General features: G+C 37.7%; 1 protein-coding gene across 1 annotated transcript in view; it reads left to right on the top strand.

Moving 5' to 3' along the window:
- DCC (DCC netrin 1 receptor) overlaps positions 1-21,071 on the top strand; it is a 782,001-nt gene that overhangs the window by 724,390 nt on the left and 36,540 nt on the right. Inside the window, exon 29 of the mRNA XM_024756807.1 lies at positions 6,188-6,400. Within this exon, the coding sequence (XP_024612575.1) occupies positions 6,188-6,400 (213 nt within the window). The remainder of the gene's footprint in view (positions 1-6,187; positions 6,401-21,071) is intronic.

Genomic DNA, 21,071 nt, shown 5'->3' on the forward strand with positions numbered 1-21,071 from the left:
TGTTTTATGCTAATACTATACTGTTTTAATTGCTATAGTTTTGTGGGATAGCTTGAAATCAGGAACTATGATGCCTCCAGCTTTGTCCTTAGGATTGCTTTCAGCTATTCAGAATTTCATACAAATTTTAGGATTTTTTTCTCTATTTCTGTAAAAATGACATTGGAATTACAGTAGGGATTGTGTTGAATATATAGATGGCTTTGGGTAGTAATTTTAACAATATTAATTCTTCCAATCCATGAACACAGTCTATCTTTCCATCTTTTGTAGCTTGTTCAATTTCTTTCATCAAAGTCTTTCATCAAAGTCTTCTTTCATCAATTTCTTTCATCAAATATTAATTCTTCCAATCCATAAACACAGTCTATCTTTACATCTTTTGCAGCTTATTCAATTTCTTTCATCAAAGTCTTGTAGTGTTCAGTGTAGAGCTCTTTCGCCTCCTTGGTTAAATTTATTCCTAAGTATTTTGTTCTTTTTGATGCTATTGTAAATGAGATTGTTTTCTTAATTTCTCTCTCTGATAGTTTGCTGTTAGCATATAAAAATGCAACTGATTTTTGTATATTGATTTTGTATCCTGAGAGTAGTATTTCATTTGTTTCAAGGAATGTAGGAATGGAGAAAGAATCTCAAGCTATTATATATACCCTGGTGATTTTTCCTGTGCCATTTGTTTTGTTTTTTTTCCTTCAAGCACAGCATTTTAAAATCTATTTTATGGCATTCTTCTCCTTGTTACGAACGGGTGACTCAGCAGCTCCTGTGAGATGGGATATTTCATAATAGATAAGATGGTAACAGCAATAAAATATATTTGTGGGGTAGCTATATTTTTTCCAACTCAACAGGGACAGCTCTAAGAAATCATAAATCGTCTAGATGTAACAAGGTTAGAATTAAAAGGCGTTAGGAATCTACCAAGAGATAATTATATTTATTTTTCTTTTTCTCACTGCACATCATGTCTAGAGAATAGAGTTGTGTGCAGAAACTCGAAGAACAAAGCCCCCCAAACCGTACTGAAGGAATTTAAATACGAAAGGTGTGACAAGTCCAACAACCCAAAATTTCCGAATCCCCAGACAACTAGGACGATGATTCCAGTCAAAGAATTCAGAACCCACAAGTCCCTTCTTCAACTTCTGAAATGAACTGTCCCCAACAGAAAAGAGAGGTTTATAGTTTTAGTTTGGTTTTCTCCTCATTGGTTTGTTGTTTACTGCTTTCTTTTGATTTCATTTATATTCTCTAACTTTAAAAGAAAGTGTAAGAATGGCTTTTATCAGTTCATTCCAGCAAGACTGAGACAGCCAAAGTTCACTACTTTGTTTAAAACTAGCAATTAGCTATTTTATTCATGGGTGTTCCTGTAGATTCTTTTCCATTTTTAAAAGCATCATCTCCTTCGGAAAATCCAGCATCCCATTTACTCTTTGATTCCAAAAGTTAAATTTCAGTGAAAAAAATAAAAACAATAAATGAGCTAGTATAAAATTTGTTTTCATCTGTGGTTAAGGACCACAGATTTGTTTATATCTGTGATCAGTCTCATGGACCACTCTGGTGCAAAATTTTGATTGTGGGGAGGCTGTGCATATCTGGGGTCAGAGGGTGAATCTCTGTATGTTCCACTCAATTTTGCTAGGAGCCTAAAAACTGCTCTAAAAATTAAGGTCTATTAGAAAGAAAGAAAGAAAGAAAAGAGAGAGAGAGAAGGAAGGGAGGGAGGGAAGAAGGAAGGGAGAAAATTTTAGTCTCCTTAGTAGATTTTTTATTTTGTTAATTTATTTAAAAGTAAGGATTATTAAATAAATTTAATTATGTAACTATTACATAATATATAATACAAACATAAAATAGATGATATAACTATTATAGAAAGTTATGCCAATAAAAGATTCTTAACAGAATTCTTAGTTTAATAATTCTTGACTCTAATCTAAAATTAAAAGGCATAGGCATTCTACTCCTGGCCAAGATTTCACATGTTTTTAAAATATATACTCAGTCATTCTTCAAGTATTTTTTGACCAAAGCTATGTGAAATGCAAAAGGTATAGGAACTAATATGTGTTTCTAAGTGCTTGCTTAGAAAAGAAAAAAAAACAACGCATCCTCTTTTCTAGGAAACTAAATATTCTCTAAATCACTGTCAGAAACAGTTAACTTCCAGTCATTCAGTATCAGTTTCTAAATGCCTTGGAGAACACTAAACATCCCTGTTCTCTCTCAAGCAGAAAACATTTCATGCCTCTGGCTGGAGATGTCTTATTAGTCACCTTGAAAAACAGTGAAAGGCACACACAGGAAACGAAGCATTTGACTGTGTGAAATGGGGCAACTCTCCTTCCTCAAAAGTTATCAGAAAGACCTTTGACTTTGAGAGATGAATCACTAAAACTCTGCCCCCGAAGACTGCTGCTTTCTGAAGACACAAATAAAGCTGAATTTCTCCCCTCCCATAAGGAAAGGAAAGATATAGGTTTAAGTACATTTGCATAACACATATTTGGTGATCCATGGATAAAGCTTTATACAGTCATGATGGACAAATCTTTCCTCTTCCTACTAATGCACTGCAGTTCTGCTCTTAGCCTCAATAGGCAAAGTAACTGGCCTTTGGGGGACACGGAAAAGTGCTATATTTTGAAAACTTCAAATAATCATCTTGAGGCCTCATTTCTACAAATCAGTATAAAATCAGCGCCCCCACTTCCTCATTTTTGAAACAGGTACTAGAGAAGAGTAGATGATTTCCACTATTGTTTTCAGTGTCCGCACGGTCTTGGTGAGAAAGCTGGTCAACTTTATCCATGTTATTTTTCTGCCCCACCTCTCCGCCAAATTGGAAATCAATTAACAAATGGAACTTGACCTAAATAAGATCAGCACAGTAGAGTTCATGAATTTTTCTCTCGGGTCTTTTAAAAAAATCCCAACTGTGAGGAATTGGGGTTACTTAGGATTATTGCACGATCTTGTTCTTCTGAGATTAATGAGTGAATTATGTTCCTAAAAATGTTCGAGTCTTAAAGTGTCTTTGCTTAGAGTTATGAGTGCTGTATTTCTTTCAAATATTGCAATTTTAGATGGAAGAAAAATCCTCATTTCCATTTTTGCAATAGTTTTGCCAGTTATTCCATAGCAATTATTTATGTGTTGACATTAATTATTAAAAGTGCCTTGAGATTTGACTCTGCTGTGTAATTGTATGCTATTTGTACAATGCATTCCTACTATTTCATCATTTGAAAAGGAGTGCCTTGCCAGTACATATCTGCTTCTCACTTGAGTGTCTGAATTGCAGGGAAGCTGCACTTCGTGGGTGAAAGGAGGTTTTCTTTGCTTTTAGAGCTCTTAGTACAGCTAAATATCATGTCACAGAGCAAATCTGTTTCACATAGGTGTCCTGAAGCTGGCACCTGAACTGGCCAAACGGGCTCATCTGAAATGAGACATTTCCAGTGGAGCAGTTGCTGTTGTGTTTGTCTGAGTGTGTTTTCACTGCCTTAGATGTCAGCCATTTCTAAAAGGCATTTTTTTTTTTTTTGCTGTATGTAAAATATAAGCATTATGAATTGTCTATGGAAAACCTGTACCTTGTCCATTGTATTAGGTATTAAGCAAAATTAACGTTTTGAACAAAACAAAAACAGTCCCTTATGCATTACTGATACATTCGGTGTTGAGGCTGGACCCTCCCATTCCACCTAGCACATTGCATTAGGCACGTTCCTTTTCACTATGTGGTGCTAAGTATTGATTTTGCTAAAGAGCTGGTCCATTGATATCAAGGCACCATTACTTCTCTCAAAGTCAAGAACCACATTGTGATGTTCCCAGTGGGAATCATGGTGGCCAACTGAAAACTTGGGAATGGAGGACTAGGCATGCACAGCATTTTTATTTTCAAATATGCTGAAGAGAAGAAAAATGGGAGTTCCCCCCCTAAAATTCACTGAAGTCAACAGAATTCATGTGAAGCCTGAGGTTTTAAAGTAACTAAATTTTAGAAGACTAAAAAAAGTGCATGTAAGTTTTATTAAACCTATGATCACAATAATATTTTAACTTAGATCTATTTGATTTCAAAAATGTAGAAGAATAGAAAAAGAAAATATGAAGGAAGGAATGAAGAAAAGAAAGACATCACAAAACATTATTATTTCTGTAATAACTAAAGCAGTTTTCAAAATATGATATGGATTTACTGCAGTCCATCTTCAATAGAGAGAATTACAGCAGATTTCTGAGGAAAACTGTGAACTTTCTTTTCTTGGAGAGGCATTTTTAATATGATGATATGGACCATTTAATAAAAACCAGCCCTTTGGTAATAAAGAAGGACCTTGTTGTAGGTTCCTGCAGCTGCTTCTCTCTGATCTAGATCTGAGAGATACTGTATTTTTATTTGGACAACTGACCGTTGGTCATTTGTTCCTTTAGACTAAATATGAGTCTAGAGTAAAACCTTCCTAATTTTCTTTGTTTCTAAAACTATACTCTCAACCACCTAATTATACCATCTTGATTGAACACACACGTTCCTCTTTCCCTTTACATTCTTAAAAGCAGTTTAGCTCCTTATACCACCTACCTGAAGCCCCCATTCCCTTTTGCCTTAGAGAACCAACATCACCAAAGATTTGCCTTAATGTTTTCCTTGCAGCCCCATACTTTAACCTTGAGATTGTACCTGCATGTGTTTCTCCTCTCCATTTTTGATTGGACATCCTAGCCTAGAGATAAGGTACTTCTCTTCAAACTGCTCTTGCCCTCAGAGTTCTATCCAGTTTGCTGGATTACACTTTCCATATTTGAAGAAATCTTTAATCAAGTCTTTGCCCATTTTCTGGTTCCATTTGCTAAGTGACTGCATCTGTCCTGGGCCAACCCTGTATCTCCTCATCTCCATCTTTGAATGGGGTAAGCCTGAAGCCCGCTCAGTGACCCAGAGGACCTCTAACCCTTTGTGAATATAGACAAATGAGTTTTAATATCAGATACCCTCTGCAGGCGCATTTCACTTTTGCATCTCTTTAATATGATATCTTGATCTTTTGTATCTTTAATCTCCACCCCCTTCAGCATTATCAGATTTTCCATCTCCTCTGCCCTTTGCTGACCTCACTGAGCCTCCCAGAGAGGTGTCTCAAAATTATCTCACAAACTAATTATCTCGAAATATTTCCTGCATAGAAATTCTCTTTCAAAAGTGAGAGATTATCTTCTATCACTGTATTTTTTTCCACTTTACCCAGTAGCACTTTTTAAAGAAATAAGTCCTCAGAAATACTCTTCTTTCATCCACACTTATACCTGCTATGCAGCTCTGTTCATTTTCAATTTAACTGGGATCTGTTGACTCTGAATATGAATGAATGAAGTCAAATCACAGCATCCTCAGCATGATAAACAGTGTTTTGGTCAAACTAAACTGTGTTCTCTGGAGAAAAGGGGTGTTTCCTCACGCAAAACTGTCCAGATAGCCAAAGGCTTGTCACAGACGGCTGTGTGAAACCTCTCTAACCATAGTAATCCGACTGAAAATTACAATGTTTGCTACCAAAGAGGAAACCTTGCAATTCTGCATTCAGGCAACTTGTTTCAGCAGATTCATCTCTCCTATAACTTCTTAGCTGGATGTGCTTCTGTTTTGTTATGGAGGATAATGATAATGGTTATTATTCGTATCACTTTATTAGCAATGCCTTGAGCACCCGGTAACTCTGATCTGTCTGACAGTTGACATGGCATGTTTAAAAAAATTGGCATATCGGCTGGTAGATAATAATGCAGCCGTAGCCGGGTTTGGTACATTGAATGTCACTGACATCGCTACTTATGAAAGGAGAAATAACTCTTTTTTTTTCTCGCTTTTTCACTTATGATTGCAAGGCCCAGACAATTCAGGCAATACAGTCAGTGCCGTGTATATTTTACTACTCTCCCCGGAAGATAGAGTCCTGTCCTGCTGGGTCTATTTCTACTGTTTAAAGGGGCAGTGTTATCCTATCCCTTAAATATATGAGGGTAGAGGGATGGAATGTTCTCAACGTGAAGAATGGATTAGTCAGATCCTGGCATAACTCTCTGAACTGCTCCAGGGCCCCTTCGGGTGACTTAGGGAAAGCCCACTTTGTCACGGATTATGAATGGCTTTTTTTTGTCTCCCTTGCAGCAGTGAACGAAGGACCAGCCACCCAACAGCCGCCCATGTTGCCCCCAGCACAGCCTGAGCACCCCAGCGGTGAGGAGGCACCCAGCAGAACCATCCCCACAGCCTGTGTTCGACCAACTCATCCACTCCGCAGCTTCGCCAACCCTTTGCTACCTCCACCGATGAGTGCAATAGAACCGAAAATCCCTTATACACCGCTTTTGTCTCAGTCAGGTAAGTGCCCATTTGTTTACACTTAAAAGCTTTGTTATCCCTGGTGGCTGCACCGTAAGTACATGAGGGTTCCGAGAAGGCCTGGACATAATGTATCTTTTTGACATTGATTATGAGCCCAGTGTGCTCGTGTCTTTCACTGATGTTTGTGGTGCAGCTTTTAAGTATTTGCCTTATAAGCAGCTGGCTGGTTGTAGGCGCCTTTCATTCCTTTGGAAAGTTGTTCATGGATCCTGAATGTCAGTCTAGTACTTTTAATGTGTGCTATAAGTATGCCCACTAGAGAATACTGGAAAAGTTCATCTGTCTGACACGTGAGTTGTAGGATTTAAAGCCAGACTCCAAGACTAGAGTAAAAGGTATAGAAGTCTGCAAAATCACTTTTTAGAGAAATGCCTGTAAATCTCATAATTCTGCTTTGTTCTTTTCATTAGTCATCTTGCAGGGGTTCTTATTTTAGAGTTCCAAGGCCAGAAAGGCATATCAGACCAGTGTAGCGTCTAACTTCCTAATTTTAGAAATAGAGAAACCACAACTTAGATAGATAGGAAGTAACATCTCTATGTTTCCTTTCTAAGAAAGTCAAATGGCAGAGAGGAGAACCAGAGTCCCTAATTCCCAGTGCAGTGTTCATTTTATTACCTTAGCTGGTATCCAGTGAGGCTGAACCAGAGCTCCTTTTCGTTTCTGTTAGGGGTTAGGGAGATGAAGGGGGCACAGAGAGGGACAAAGGAAGAAGAAGAAGGAGGAGAAGGAGGAGGAAGAGGGGGAGGAGAGGAGGAACAAATAGATAGGATGAAATACAGGTCAGTAGCTAGTTAAGTAGATACACAGAGAACTACATAGTGCTCAAAATTATTTGGAATATTGGCATCATTCTTAGGTTAAAGTGCAGCATTGCAAGGAAAACATGAAGGCAAATCTTTGGTGATGTTGGTCCTCTAAGGCAAAAGGGAATGGGGGCTTCAGGTAGACAGTATAAGGAGTTCTCTGCCACATTTCACCAGGGTTGGTCTGGTGACCAAAGAATGCAATGGAAGTGATGGTATGTCAGTTCCAAAATTAGGAGTAAGCTAGTAATGTTCAATGGTTCCAAGTACATAGAGATGCCCCCTTAATAGACACAGGCAGCTGCATGGACCCATCGGCCACTGTACAAATACATTTGAGTTAGTTTCTGTTACTCAGATCCATACCCACAGCGATTTTAGTCACTGCGTTAGTACGTAAACCTCACAGCGACTGCTTAAACTAGGAAAAAGAAGACTGCAATTATGAATCTCAAATTTATATTAACATTAAGACTATATCTTGTTCCTGGCATCATATTAATCGATTTGTGTGAATCATCTCTGGTGTTCTCACCATTCATGTAGTGTCTCATATGGACGCTCGGCTGCAGGAGGGATGTGGGACTCCATCCCTTGAGACGCACACTACATGTTGCGCCTGGGCAGGATGGGGTCTTCTCTGACACATAGGCTTCTCTGACACATGACTGCAGGTCGTGACTTCATTTCACAGGAGACGGCTCTTCTAGCCCAAAAGAAGCCCACACTAGGATTTAAAGCAAGTCTATATGGTCCAAGACCTTCTCCCACTCCCCACGTATATATCCCACATACACATCATGAAGAGAATCTGCTACTTGGTATTGCCCCAAAGCTATGAGGTCTTTAGTAGTTGAAACAGGGACAATTTGAAGCAAGAAAATTGATTTCATGAAACTCCTGTGTCAAGAGCATACCGCCTGGTGATTTCTGGCTACCAGTTTCCCGCTGAAATACCAACCAAAGGAAATGATCTTGGAGGAGACATATTCAGGATAGACGGCAGGTTAATTGCAACTACTACTGACAACTAACCTTTACTGAACATGTGCTATGTGACCTGCATGCTTCTGAAGACTTGTAGTATGGCATATGATCCTCAAAACTTGGTGAGGTTGCTACTTTCTTAACCCCATTTCATGGATAAGGAAATTGTGACACAGAGCATCTAAGTAGCATATCGAAGTCTACACAGCTAGGGAGTGGTGCATCTTTTCCCACCTTTCTTTAACTGCAGAAAGCATGGGTTCTGAGCTTTTAGGAACTCATTTGTAATTCTTAGTTTACATCTAACTCATTTAATGACAAAAACAAAGATAATCTTTTAAAGCCTATTAAATTAACTCATTCTAAAACTGATAAAAAGAAAAAAATGTGGAACATCTGAAATAATTCTGAGTTGGGGAATACCATTTTCTCACAAGGCTTCTTCCCTCACATTTTAATAAGGAAAGATGAGAATTTTGTCAAAAGCTTTTTCTGCACCTATTGAGATGATTGTATGGTTTTTATTCTTCAGTTTGTTACTGTGGCGTATCACACTGATTGATTTGTGGATATGAAAAATCCTTGCATCCCTGGGATAAATCCTACTTGATCGTGGTGTGTGATCCTTTTAATGTGTTGTTGGATTCAATTTGCTAGTATTTTGTTGAGGATTTTTGCATCTATATTCATCAGTGACATTGGCCTGTAATTTTCTTTTTTGTGTGTTATCTTTGTCTGATTTTGGTATCAGGGTGATGCTGGCCTCATAGAGTGAGTTCAGAAGTGTTCCTTCCTCTGCAATTTTTTGGGAATAGTTTCAGAAGGATAAGTGTTAACTCTTCTCTAAATGTTTGGTAGAATTCACTTGTGAAGCCATCTGGTCCTGGACTTTTGCTTGTTGAGAGTTTTTAAATGACTGATTCAATTTCAGTACTTGTAATTGGTCTGCTCATATTTTCTATTTCTTCCTGGTTCAGTCTTGGGAGATTGTACCTTTCTGAGAATTTGTCCACTTCTTCTAGAGATGTTTAACTATTTTATACTGAGAATACCAATTTTATAAAACCAAGAAACTAAAGTGCTATAGTACTTTATGCTGTTGACTATTCTCTTTATTTGGAAGTAAAGGTCTTGTTTTTGAGGAACTATGTAATACAGAGAAAAAAGATGGAAATGATATTCAAAAGTCCATTTTAAATGAAAATTTTGCTGTGGCAGTAATATTTGGTTTGGAACACAAGGTTTGGATATCAACCCATGCTCCAAGTGATCTATAATAACAAAAAATGACCCCAAAATGACCCAATGATCCTAATTTTAGAAAGAACATCTGATAATAGGCAGAACAAAGCACTTAACCTTTATTATTTACTAGTTATTGTTTTCTTCTAGTTACAGTAAAACCGAAGCTGCCTTAAACAAAATCTGGCACAATGTAGCATAAATGAGTGTATTATATCTTTAAAAGATGGAGAGTTTGTTCTTCTCTCTCTACACCTATTCTCTCAAATAATAAGCATATTTGAAGAACCGTTCTCTGTTCTAACGTCATGTGGACAAGATCTCATTTTCTTTTATTTCCATTGCACGTTTATAAGTCTTCTTTTGTTTTAATGTTGTTTTTGTTTTTAGTGGAACTATTTCTTACAAACTATCTTTTCTTTCAGATTTTCCAATATCTCTGGCTTGCATTTTGGGGGTTGATTTTATTTTTTTCATAGTAAATACCATCCTCCCCCACTCACCTGAAGCACACCCCACCATCACTTGTGAATTATTAAATGCCTTTCCCTTTTTTGTTTCTCTTATTGTCTCCCTGTGGTTCCTGTTCATTTCCTAATGCCCTACCTCATGATTTTCAAATAAGTTCTCCCTGCATTGCTCCTGACACATGGTAAATAGTATGCTTTTAAGAAAGGGCTGATGTTTACCTATTCTAATAGAAAAAGAAAATTAGCAGACTGACAAATGTATTAGCTGTGACATTAACTACTTGCTTCTTAGTCTAAAAGATGAAATATTTAGAGCTTTCGACAAATTTTAATTCTAAGAAAATCATTACTGTAGTCAAACTGATTGAAAAAGTAAAGTCATTCTCTTGTTGGCTTAAAAAGATACCTCAAATAATTTTTCTCTGGGTTTCACAATAAAGGACTGTGTAATTACTAATGAACTTATCTTTACTTACCACAAGTGGTCACTTTAGAATATGGTGACGTGAGGCATCGCTGTAATTTTTAAAGATCACGCCCAACGAGAAGTTCCTTCTGGTTTGAAACCATTTAAATTAGGATCAGTGAAGAAGTTCTTTCCCTCCTCAAATTCCTGTGTGTGGTTTTTCTTGGGCAACATTATCGATCTGTGCCTCAGTTTGCCTTCCGAAAAGGCATGCGAAGCTATGTTTGCAGCAGTTTTCTGTGAGGTATAGGGCACCACATAATACGCAGTAATGACTTCCATGGGGTTGCAGAGAATTTTGCAGTATTTCTCTAGTAAATGGTAATTAGAAAATCATCTTGTTGTCATAACGAGTGACATTGTACCTACCTGAAAACACAGGTTCATTCCTTTATTTTTTCCTTCCACAGTTAGAAGTTTAGCTTACTAGACTCTAGGGTGTTTTATGGTATTTCTTACAATTTCATCAGCACCTCGTGATAAAGTGGTTCCATTTCTTAATGCTTCATCTCTGTGTGGTCTTTACACATATCGGGGAGGCTACACATACTACACTTTGCAAATCACAGATGTGAACATATAAGTGATGTGGCTCAGTCCCCTTTCAGATTAAATAGAAAATGTTTGATAAGAGTGTTGGGTTTATGGCATTATAGATCTGACATAAATTCTACAAAGGGCCAAGATAGGCTGTTTTTTTGTTTTTCTTCTCCAGTTAAAATTCCTTTTAGCTGTGAACTGATCAGCTGCACTTTAAATGAACCTGGATTAGGAGACCATTTGTCTTCTGAGGCTGTAATTCTAAAGGGAAAGAAAATGTGACCTCTTAAATAGTGACTTTTATATCGTAGCGCTGTTTTACAACATTAGCCCCCCTGGAGTTCTTGCATCTTTGTAAAGCTGCATACGTGCTGTATTGCCCTCCATTTACACATTGCATTTCTACATGTTTTTATTTATAAAAGCGAAAACCTAGAACATCATGATCTTTTCAATCTTCTAGGGATCGATATGTCAGTGGACATGACAAGACCAAAACTCACTTCATTGTACTGCGAAATTGAGTTTGATTTTCCTTCTACAGATTGCGGCATGTGCTTCAATTTGTCTGAGAACTGAGGACAAGGAGTGGGTGGAGGTGGCTGACAGTGGACAGAAAAGGCATTTGATTTATATTTTATGGGCGGTTGGAAAATCATGTGTTCCTGCTATAACCTGATCTTTTTGGCAGGCCTCATTCAGTAAATATACTATCACACAAAACTGCCAATAAATTACTATGATACATTAATACAATTCCTTCCCCTGAGTCACCTGTAGTCTACCGTTGGGGGTGTTCATCAGGATTCCACCTGAGTATTCCATTCTGCTGAAACGAGTCACAGGCAGAGGTCAGACATCCTTTAGCAGGTGGAACCAGAGGTCACTTTTCAGGCCAGTCAGATCAAATAAATCACTGGCACAGTTAAGTGGGAAAGATGTGTTGATTTGATGTTTTTGGAGCCAGTACCACCAATCAATTTCAGAGTGGAAAATTACATCGCCTCCTTCACGTTTGATCTCATGTGTAGGCTCATCTCTGTGTGTGTTTTTGGTTTTTTTGTTGTGGTTTTTTTTGGTAGGTACCCCCTTGAAATTGTCTTGTCCTCATTCCCAACAGATCATTTTTTTAATAGATGAAATTTGATTTGATTTGGTCTAGTCATTCTAAATGATTACTTGGTAAATGTAATTAAGTCAAGTTTGCTTTATACATCACCAATATTTGTGACTCTGGAACCTACTTGGTGTTTTAATAAAATACTATTTCCTTTAGTATGGCGTTCCAGTATTTAAATAGAAAAAAATCTCTGCTAACTGCCTCAAAGAGAGGGAAACCATTTCTAGAGGACACTTTATGAGTAAGCCACGTGACTGGTACCTCACTTATAAATGACAAAACTGAAACCTGAAAAGGTTAAGCAGCTTGCCCAAGGTCAACAGTTGAGCTAATGGCCTAGTTGAAAGAATTCAGAGAAATAGAACGCTGAAGAAAAATAAAGGATTTTAGTTAGCTTTCTGTGCTGTGAGTAGTTATTCTCAGATTGACTTTTCCCCTACAAGCAGGCTTCTAGGATGATTCTAGTTATTAAATATCACTCAGAAAGAATTGTTTTCTAGCAGAGAGGTTGAGTTATTTAGCTTAGTGTCTGAGTAAATGTTTTATTCCTTTATGTAGGCTAGACAGAGGAAAGGAGTTATAGCAAGATAGGAACTAGACAGGAGCTCTGGAATAACTCCTATCAAACTCACCTGTCCAACCTGCCGGATCCCTCTACAGGAGGGCAAGGAGCCAGGGAACTGACATCTGTTGCTTTCAGCACCATGCACCATGGATGGCCAGGGCTTTGGAGTCCAGTAATAAAATTAAGATGAGCAGAAGGAAGTGTAAAACAAAGATAAAAGTTAACACACAGGAGAATATTACTCAGATTGTGGCTTAGAACATGTGAAGGTCAACAAGAGTGAGAAAGGAATGGCTGATACTTTTTAGAACTGCAAAAAGCTATTGGGAAGAGGGGGTGAACGAGCACCACTGAGTCAAAATTTGAGTCCTTTTGATCAGATTTTTATGCAATTAAAACAACAAGAGAAAATATTGTACCAAGAATTGCTAGATCGTAAGTAAAAATTGAGGCTAATTATCAAATTTAAACAATTAGACACTCTAGGGTTAAAGTATTGCATTGCTATCTAGATAATCATAGAGAAAATGAAAACAAATCTTTTTTCAGAACCTTGTTACCTAGTAGACTATATAATTTGAAACATATAATCTAAGAAGAATGTCCTCGGATTATACTGGGGAGTGGTGGCCTTGTGGGTGACAGAGAATGATGAGTGAAAGGGTGAGGAATAGGTTTTTTGCAAGGCAGTGATTATTCCTTCCACATATCCTATGAACCTGCTAGGTCACATGGTTCATTACTTCTATATAGATGTTGTTACTTGCGAAATATCTTGAGGATCATAGTACATTGGAGGAGAATAGCATCCCCTTTATTCCTAAAAAGAGGGAGTGAGGCCCAGTGCAAATAGAGTCCTGAGGACTACTCCCTCCATTATGCCAGTTATGGAATTCTGCTCCCCTGAATCCTGCTAATTCTAATCTGTGGAATTAGATAAACTTTCCTCTTCAAAGAGGAATAAAATGTGAAATCTAGCAGTCTTAATTACTGCATGAATAAGGGTGGATGTTCTCTCGGTATTTCTTCTTTGCTTTGTGAAAGAGTATAAGTAAGAGAAAGGTTTTCCTTTGAGTACAGATTCTGAGCTGCACGCTGTACATCTCAAGTCTTCTAAGCGTTTGGCAGACCTCCTTATGGCTCATCAGTGTGTGTCAGATTCCAGTTGCTTTCTTTGGGAACGGGGGAAATTTTGAAACAGACAAAAAGTGTTCACATAAACCTCTGTGTTAGTGGATTATTGAAAATGCGTTGCGAAAGATCTAACATACTGAAACAATCTCTGTGGTTAAAAGCGAGAATTTAACCATCAGTGAACTATTTCTGAAGATATGACCTGCAGTATCTAAGAGAATGTGTAAAAACCACTTAAAGATCCTACTTCTTCTGAATGTTTATAACTTTTATCTTATTGGCAGGGACTTAATGGGAAATTCAAGTGCCATGTTAAACATCTTCCTAGAGTAGACTTTCATCTTAGGCTTGCAGAGGGTTGATGTTCTTATTGCCAGAATCTCTTTATTTACCATAATATCAAAGGTCTCAGAGGAGAATGCCTTTATCTTTTGTGGTAAAAGGGATTCCAGCAAGTTGTTTTTTAATTTGGTGCAAAACAACCATCACTGTTTTGCCCATTTGATTTGATGGTATTTATAGCAACTGCTCTTTTCACATCTACTCCAAATTGCCCTTCTTAAATATTCTTCTTTCACATTTCCCATCCTCTTACCCAGTTGTTTGTATCTTTCTACTCCTGTGGTCACCTGAGTCATGATTTTTTACAGAAACAGCATATTTCAGACTACAGTAATGTGTTTACCTAGTGTACCTTTAAAGTCTGAGATTATTGGTTTAATCTTTAGGTTTGGTAGGTGCTGCATTTAAAATTATAGTTATTCATTTTCTTCTTGGCTCCTCCCTGGAGTGGTACCACAGTTAGTTAATAGAAACAGAATGTTTTGGGCACACAGGTCTGAGCTGATGCCTGCCATGGTGCAGGACTAAAGGCAGGAAGGCACCATGTAATGAGAATTTGGCCAGTCTTCCGGTTCTCTTTGGCAGGAGTGAAGTGTGACTGAAAGAGGACTTACAGGAGGAAAATAATAAAACTCCACTAGGACTCAGCTCCCCTATTCATTGGGTAGGTTGGCCTTGAATAAGTCATTTAACCTCTGTGCTTCCATTTTCCACAACTATAAATGGGGAGAATAAAATCTAGCCTGGAAAGAGTTTCATTTTCCTAAGGGAGTCAAAGCATGTAAACATGAATGATGCTAGTTAAAGATGTTAGCCCTGAATCCAGGAGCTTCTGATTTGATATAATCTGGAGACCACATTGCCTTATAAATTGGGCCCAGTGAAGTTTCCAGTGCCCTATAATAAGAAACAGTGGCATCACGTGGAAGGGGGTTTAAAAGTACATTTTAATGGTTCAGTGGCTGGTGAAACAAGATCTAACTCCTGAAGGTTGTATCGCACCACGAGTATGTGCACCAGAGAAGGGGCAGCCAATGAAACGGGCCCTTGCTTGGAAGACAGAATGGTCTTGAGCAGAGAATTTCAGAACATCTGCTCAGAGCTGTCTGAATATCATTTCTTAAGTCTAGAGAGAAGCATAGCCTCTTTCACTTAAACAGGTCTTGCCCTTAAATCATAAATCCATCCAGCAGCCGGGAGGCTATTTCCCACCAGCCCCTTTAAATAACCAAACTGCTTTAGATAGCATTCCCCCTCCAATTTCTTAATCTGTCTCTCCACCCATTGTTATGAATGTCTTTTCCTCAAGCCACTAAGGATTTATGTCCAGTAGATGTATAGATTTGGTGGTATGGTGCTTGACTTCCTCTCACTTATAAACGATGCATCTCCTGAATAGCTTCTCATGATGAACCAATGTAAGGTGACTTAAGCCTTTGGAATTTCCAAGGTCCCAGCTCTCACTTCCAGCTTAGCCTGCAGAGGGAAGAGCAGGGCAAAGCAGAGTAAGAAGTGAGGACCCAGAAGTGAGCTGCTGAAAGTGGGAAAAAGGATATGTCTCATCAAACACATGTAAAATATTACTGACACCTTCATCTTCTCATTTACAAATAATATATGTCCTTTTTTAAGTATTTTTAATTGAGGTCTAGTTGATTTCCAATGTTGTGTTTATTTCTAGTGCACAGCAAAGTGATTCAGTTACACATATATATACATTCTTTGTTATATTCTTTTCCATTATGGTTTATCTCAGGATATTTATCCTATACAGTAGGACCTTGTTGTTTATCCATTTAAAAATAGTATATATGTTCTATGAAGAACATTATAGTATGGCTCATTTCCAAATGTGATTTGAGATATAAATTTTTAATTCTAAACTCTCCATTAACATGACTATGTAAGCAGAGCTTCTTAAATCTTAGATGCCTAGGAATCACCTGCAGAGCTTACTAAAATGCGGGTTCTGATTCAGTGGACCCAAAAGAGGGCCTAAGATTCTGCGTTTCCTAGAAGATATCCAGGTGATGCTGATTTTGCCCTTCTGTAGATCACATTTTGAGTAGTGAGATTCTTAAACAGATCATGTGTTCCTCACCTGGAGTTCAGGGAAAAACTTGTGGGTTTAGGAACTCTTTTGAAATTAAATTCACATTTGTGTGTGTGTGTGTGTGTGTGTGTATGTGTCTGTTTTTTCTATTCAGTGGGTTCATAGCTTTCATTAGAGTTTCAAATGGTTCATTATTTGTAAATAAGTTAAGGACCACTTAAGCTGCCTTTTTGTCATTCACCCTGCATTTAGGCTCTGCTATGGAACATAAACACCAAAGTCTTTTTTTCTTTTGCCTTGGTTTTGTTTGTTTGTTTGTTTTGCAAGACCAATTCCAAAATGTCTTTTGCAGAGATAACCTTCCAGAATCTAAGGCCAAGAGCGGAACACTCTTGTCCTGCTCAGTGAAAAAATTAACTTATTCATTTTCTCGTAGAAACACCAAGGCCTTTGTGCACAGTTTTCAATGCTCGAGGAGGGAATCGGTTAGATTAGTATTTATAAATGTCTTAAAAGTGGTCCCACTTCAGAAACTTTTATTTTTGTTGCCTAAACGAAAACTGATAGAGAAGGTCCACAGCTCTCTAGGATAAATTTTCTCCAGAAGATGAGCTCCTGCAGGAAATGGAGATGTGTTGTCACTTGAAGGGGGTCATCATAACCTATCCTTGGCACCTGTGTTCTGATGTACAGTGGAGAGCACTTCCAGCAGAAACTGCATGATTATGTACACATTTCCCCAAACAGTGACTCATCGTTCGATGTAAATTTCAGATTCAGCCAGTGTCACACTGACATCTGAAATCTGTAAAACATATTTTTAAAAACGTTGCTCATGGTCATAAGGGTAGGCGAACCTCTAAATAGCAGTAGTATAAATCACAGAGATAATTTTTAATGGGAAGTAATTGAATGTTTATTTGAAGAGTGAAGAAGTTATCTAATATCCTGAAAGATATCATCATAAATCATTTATTGCCTATAAACTAATTCTAAGGAGTAAATGTGTGTCTGAGGAGGCTCGGTGGTAAAGAAGGGGTAGGAGAGAGGAAGGTTTTTAAAGAAAAAGAACCTGTTTCTCCAATCAATATTGGAGAAACTAAAACCTCTCTCCCTCTCTCCCTCCATCCTACTGTGTCTGTCTCTTTTTGTTTTTTGTTTGTTTTCTGGGTCAGAGCTCCTGAATTTAAATGGAAACAGGTGCTCCGTAAGCACTTACCAGTACATGAGTACTTGAATTTGAGAAACCCCAGACCAGAGACAGGAACAATGATAGAACATTGGAAAATACCTTGGAGAAAAGTGTATTAAAAGGAATTTTCCTGGGTCTCTTGATGTTTCGAATGTTTGAGTTTTCAGCTCAGAGGCCTCATCTTGATCTCTTTCCTGGAGTTTGGGGGTTAGACAGATGGTGCAGGATCCGGTTCCTGGAAGGTGACCTGGAGCCCCCATCTGCCGGGGGGAGGCCATCCAACCACGAAGGCGCCACCGTCTCTTCCTCCAACTTCCTTGTCTCCCAGATGCCACACAATCAGTACTTTCTCTAATTCTTTCCTGGGTTAAAGCTCATAAAAGCTCATAAAGCTCAAAAAGTTTCGCTATGTGTTCTGTTTGTAGTATGACTCTAATTAAATAGTTCACACTTACATGACTTATCTTCTTACACCAACATGTAATACCATGATAGACTCTCATTTTCAATATTCTTTAATGGAACAGTAGAGCTTAATACGTGCTGAGTCCCAGTAGGTCCTCAGGAAAAAGTGAACTGATCTAACCATGACGATGATGTTTGCAAACTTCATTAATGATAATTACCAACAGTAAGCACTTATCTGTCACTTTACTCTCTCAGTTAATCTTGACAAAAACACCGACAGTGATGTATTATTTCTCCCAGTTTACACATGAGAAATTTTGGAATCAGAAAGGATAAAATAATTCATTCAATGCCACATTGTATTTAAGTGGCAGGACAAGGGTTTGAACCTAGGACTTTCTGAAACCAAACCCTACTTTTCTGAACAACTGTATCATAATGCATATATGTAAAGGGGCAGTGATTATGTGAATAGTAATATCACAAATAATAAACGTTCAACCTATATTTTGGCATCTCCCTTAACCTGTAAATTTACAAACTGCGATCCAGAGGTTTTCTGGTATTCTTCTATGATACTTATACCCGACACAATAATCTAGCTTATGCTTTCACAAAGGAAAAGAAAACGTAGACTTTATTTCTGTGTTTGCTATATATTGTTTACATTTCCACTGGTTTTCTTTTTGAATTTTATTTTTTTATACAGCAGGTTTTTATTAGTCATCAGTTTTATACACATCAGTGTATACATGTCAATCCCAATCTCCCAGTTCATCACACCACCATGCCCACCACCCCCGTGGCTTTCCCCCCTTGGTGGCCATACGTTTGTTCTCTACATCTGTGTCTCAACTTCTGCCCTGCAAACCGGTTCATCTGTACCATTTTTCTAGGTTCCACATACATGCGTTAATATACGATATTTGTTTTTCTCTTTCTGACTTACTTCACTCTGTAAGACAGTTTCTAGATCCATCCACGTCTCAACAAATGACTGAATTTTGTTCCTTGTTAAGTTGGAGTAATATTCCATTGTATATATGTACCACATCTTTTTATCCATTCGTCTGTCGACGGGCATTTAGGTTGCTTCCATGACCTGGCTATTGTAAATAGTGCTGCAATGAACATTGGGGTACATGTGTCTTTTTGAATTATGGTTTTCTCTGGGTATATGCCCAGTAGTAGGATTGCCACATCATATGGTAATTCTGTTTCTAGTTTTTTAAGGAACCTCCATACTGTTCTCTATAGTGGCTGTATCAATTTACATTCCCACCAACAAGGCAAGAGGGTTCCCTTTTCTCCACACCCTCTCCAGCATTTCTTGTTTGTAGATTTTCTAATGATGCTCATTCTAACTGGTGTGAGGTGATACCTCATTGTAGTTTTGATTTGCATTTCTCTAATAATTAGCGATGTTGAGCAGATTTTCACATGCTTCTTGGCCATCTGTATGTCTTCTTTGCAGAAATGTCTATTTAGGTCTTCTGCCCATTTTTGGATTGGGTTGTTTGTTTCTTTAATATTCAGCTGCATGAGCTGTTTATAAATTTTGGAGATTAATCCTATATCCGTCGATTCGTTTGCAAATATTTTCTCCCATTCTGAGGGTCGTCTTTTTGCCTTGTTTATGGTTTCCTTTGCTGTGCAAAAGCTTTGAAGTTTCATTAGGTCCCATTTGTTTATTTTTCTTTTTATTTCCATTACTCTAGGAGGTGGATCAGAAAAGGTCTTTCTGTGATTTATGTCAAAGAGTGTTCTTCCTATGTTTTCCTCTAAGGGTTTTATAGTATCCAGAATTACGTTTAGGTCTCTAATCCATTTTGAGTTTATTTTTGTATATGGTGTTAGGGAGTGTTTTAATTTCATTCTTTTACATGTACCTGTCCATTTTTCCCAGCACTACTTATTGAAGAGACTGTCTTTTCTCCATTGTATATCCTTGCCTCCTTTGTCATAGATTAGTTAACCATAGGTGCTTGGGTTTATCTCTGGGCTTTCTATCTTGTTCCATTGATCTGTGTTTCTGTTTTTGTGCCAGTACTATATTGTCTTGATTACTGTAGCCTTGTAGTATAGTCTGAAGTCAGGGAGTCTGATGCCTCTAGCTCCGTTTTTTTCCCCTCGGACTACTTTAGCTATTTGGGGTATCTTGTGTCTCCATACAAATTTTAAGATTTTTTTCTTCTAGTTCAGTAAAAAATGCCATTGGTAATTTGATAGGGATTGCATTGAATCTGTAGATTGCTTTGGGTAGTATAGTCATTTTCACAATATTGATTCTTCCAATCCAAGAACATGGTATATCTCTCCATCTGTTGGTATCATCTTTAATTTCTTTCATCAGTGGCTTATAGTTTTCTGCATGCAGTTGTTTTGTCTCCCTAGGTAGGTTTATTCATAGGTATTTTATTCTTTTTGCTGCAATGGTAAAAGGGAATGTTTCCTTAATTTCTTTTTCAGACTTTTCATCATTAGTGTATAGGAATGCAAGAGATTTCTGTGCATTAATTTTGTATCCTGCAACTTTACCAAATTCATTGATTAGCTCTAGTAGTTTTCTGGTGGCATTTTTAGGATTCTCTATGTATAGTATCATGTCATCTGCAAATACTTACAGTTTTACTTCTTTTCCAATTTGTATTCCTTTTATTTCTTTTTCTTCTCTGATTGCCATGGCTAGGACTTCCAAAACTATGTTGACTAATAGAGGTGAGAGTGGACATCCTTGTCTTGTTCCTGATCTTCAAGGAAAGGCTTTCAGTTTTTCACCATTGAGAATGATGTTTGCTGTGGGTTTCTCGTATATGGCCCTTATTACGTTGAGGTAGGTTCCCTCTATGCCCAATTTCTGGAGAGTGTTTATCATAAATGGGTGTTGAATTTTGTCAAAACCTTTTTCTGCATCTATTGAGATGATCGTATGGTTTTTATTCTTCAATTTCTTAATATGGTTTATCACATTGTTTGATTTGCGTATATTGAAGAATCCTTGCATCCCTGAGATAAATCCCACTCGATCATGGTGCATGATCCTTTTAATGTGTTGTTGGATTCTGTTTGCTAGTATTTTGTTGAGGATTTTTGCATCGATATTTATCACTGATATTGGTCTGTAATTTTCTCTTTTTGTAGTATCTTTGTCTGCTTTTCGTATCACGGTGATGGTGGCCTCATAGAATGAGTTTGGGAGTTTTCCTTCCTCTGAATTTTTTTGCAAGAGTTTGAGAAGGATGGATGTTAGCTCTTCTCTAAATGTTTAATAGAATTCACTTGTGAAGCCATTTGGTCCTGGACTTTTGTTTGTTGGCAGATT

Source organism: Neophocaena asiaeorientalis, unplaced genomic scaffold, assembly GCF_003031525.2.
Source record: "Neophocaena asiaeorientalis asiaeorientalis breed wild unplaced genomic scaffold, Neophocaena_asiaeorientalis_V1.1 scaffold133, whole genome shotgun sequence".
In the NCBI taxonomy this organism is placed as follows: domain Eukaryota; kingdom Metazoa; phylum Chordata; class Mammalia; order Artiodactyla; family Phocoenidae; genus Neophocaena; species Neophocaena asiaeorientalis.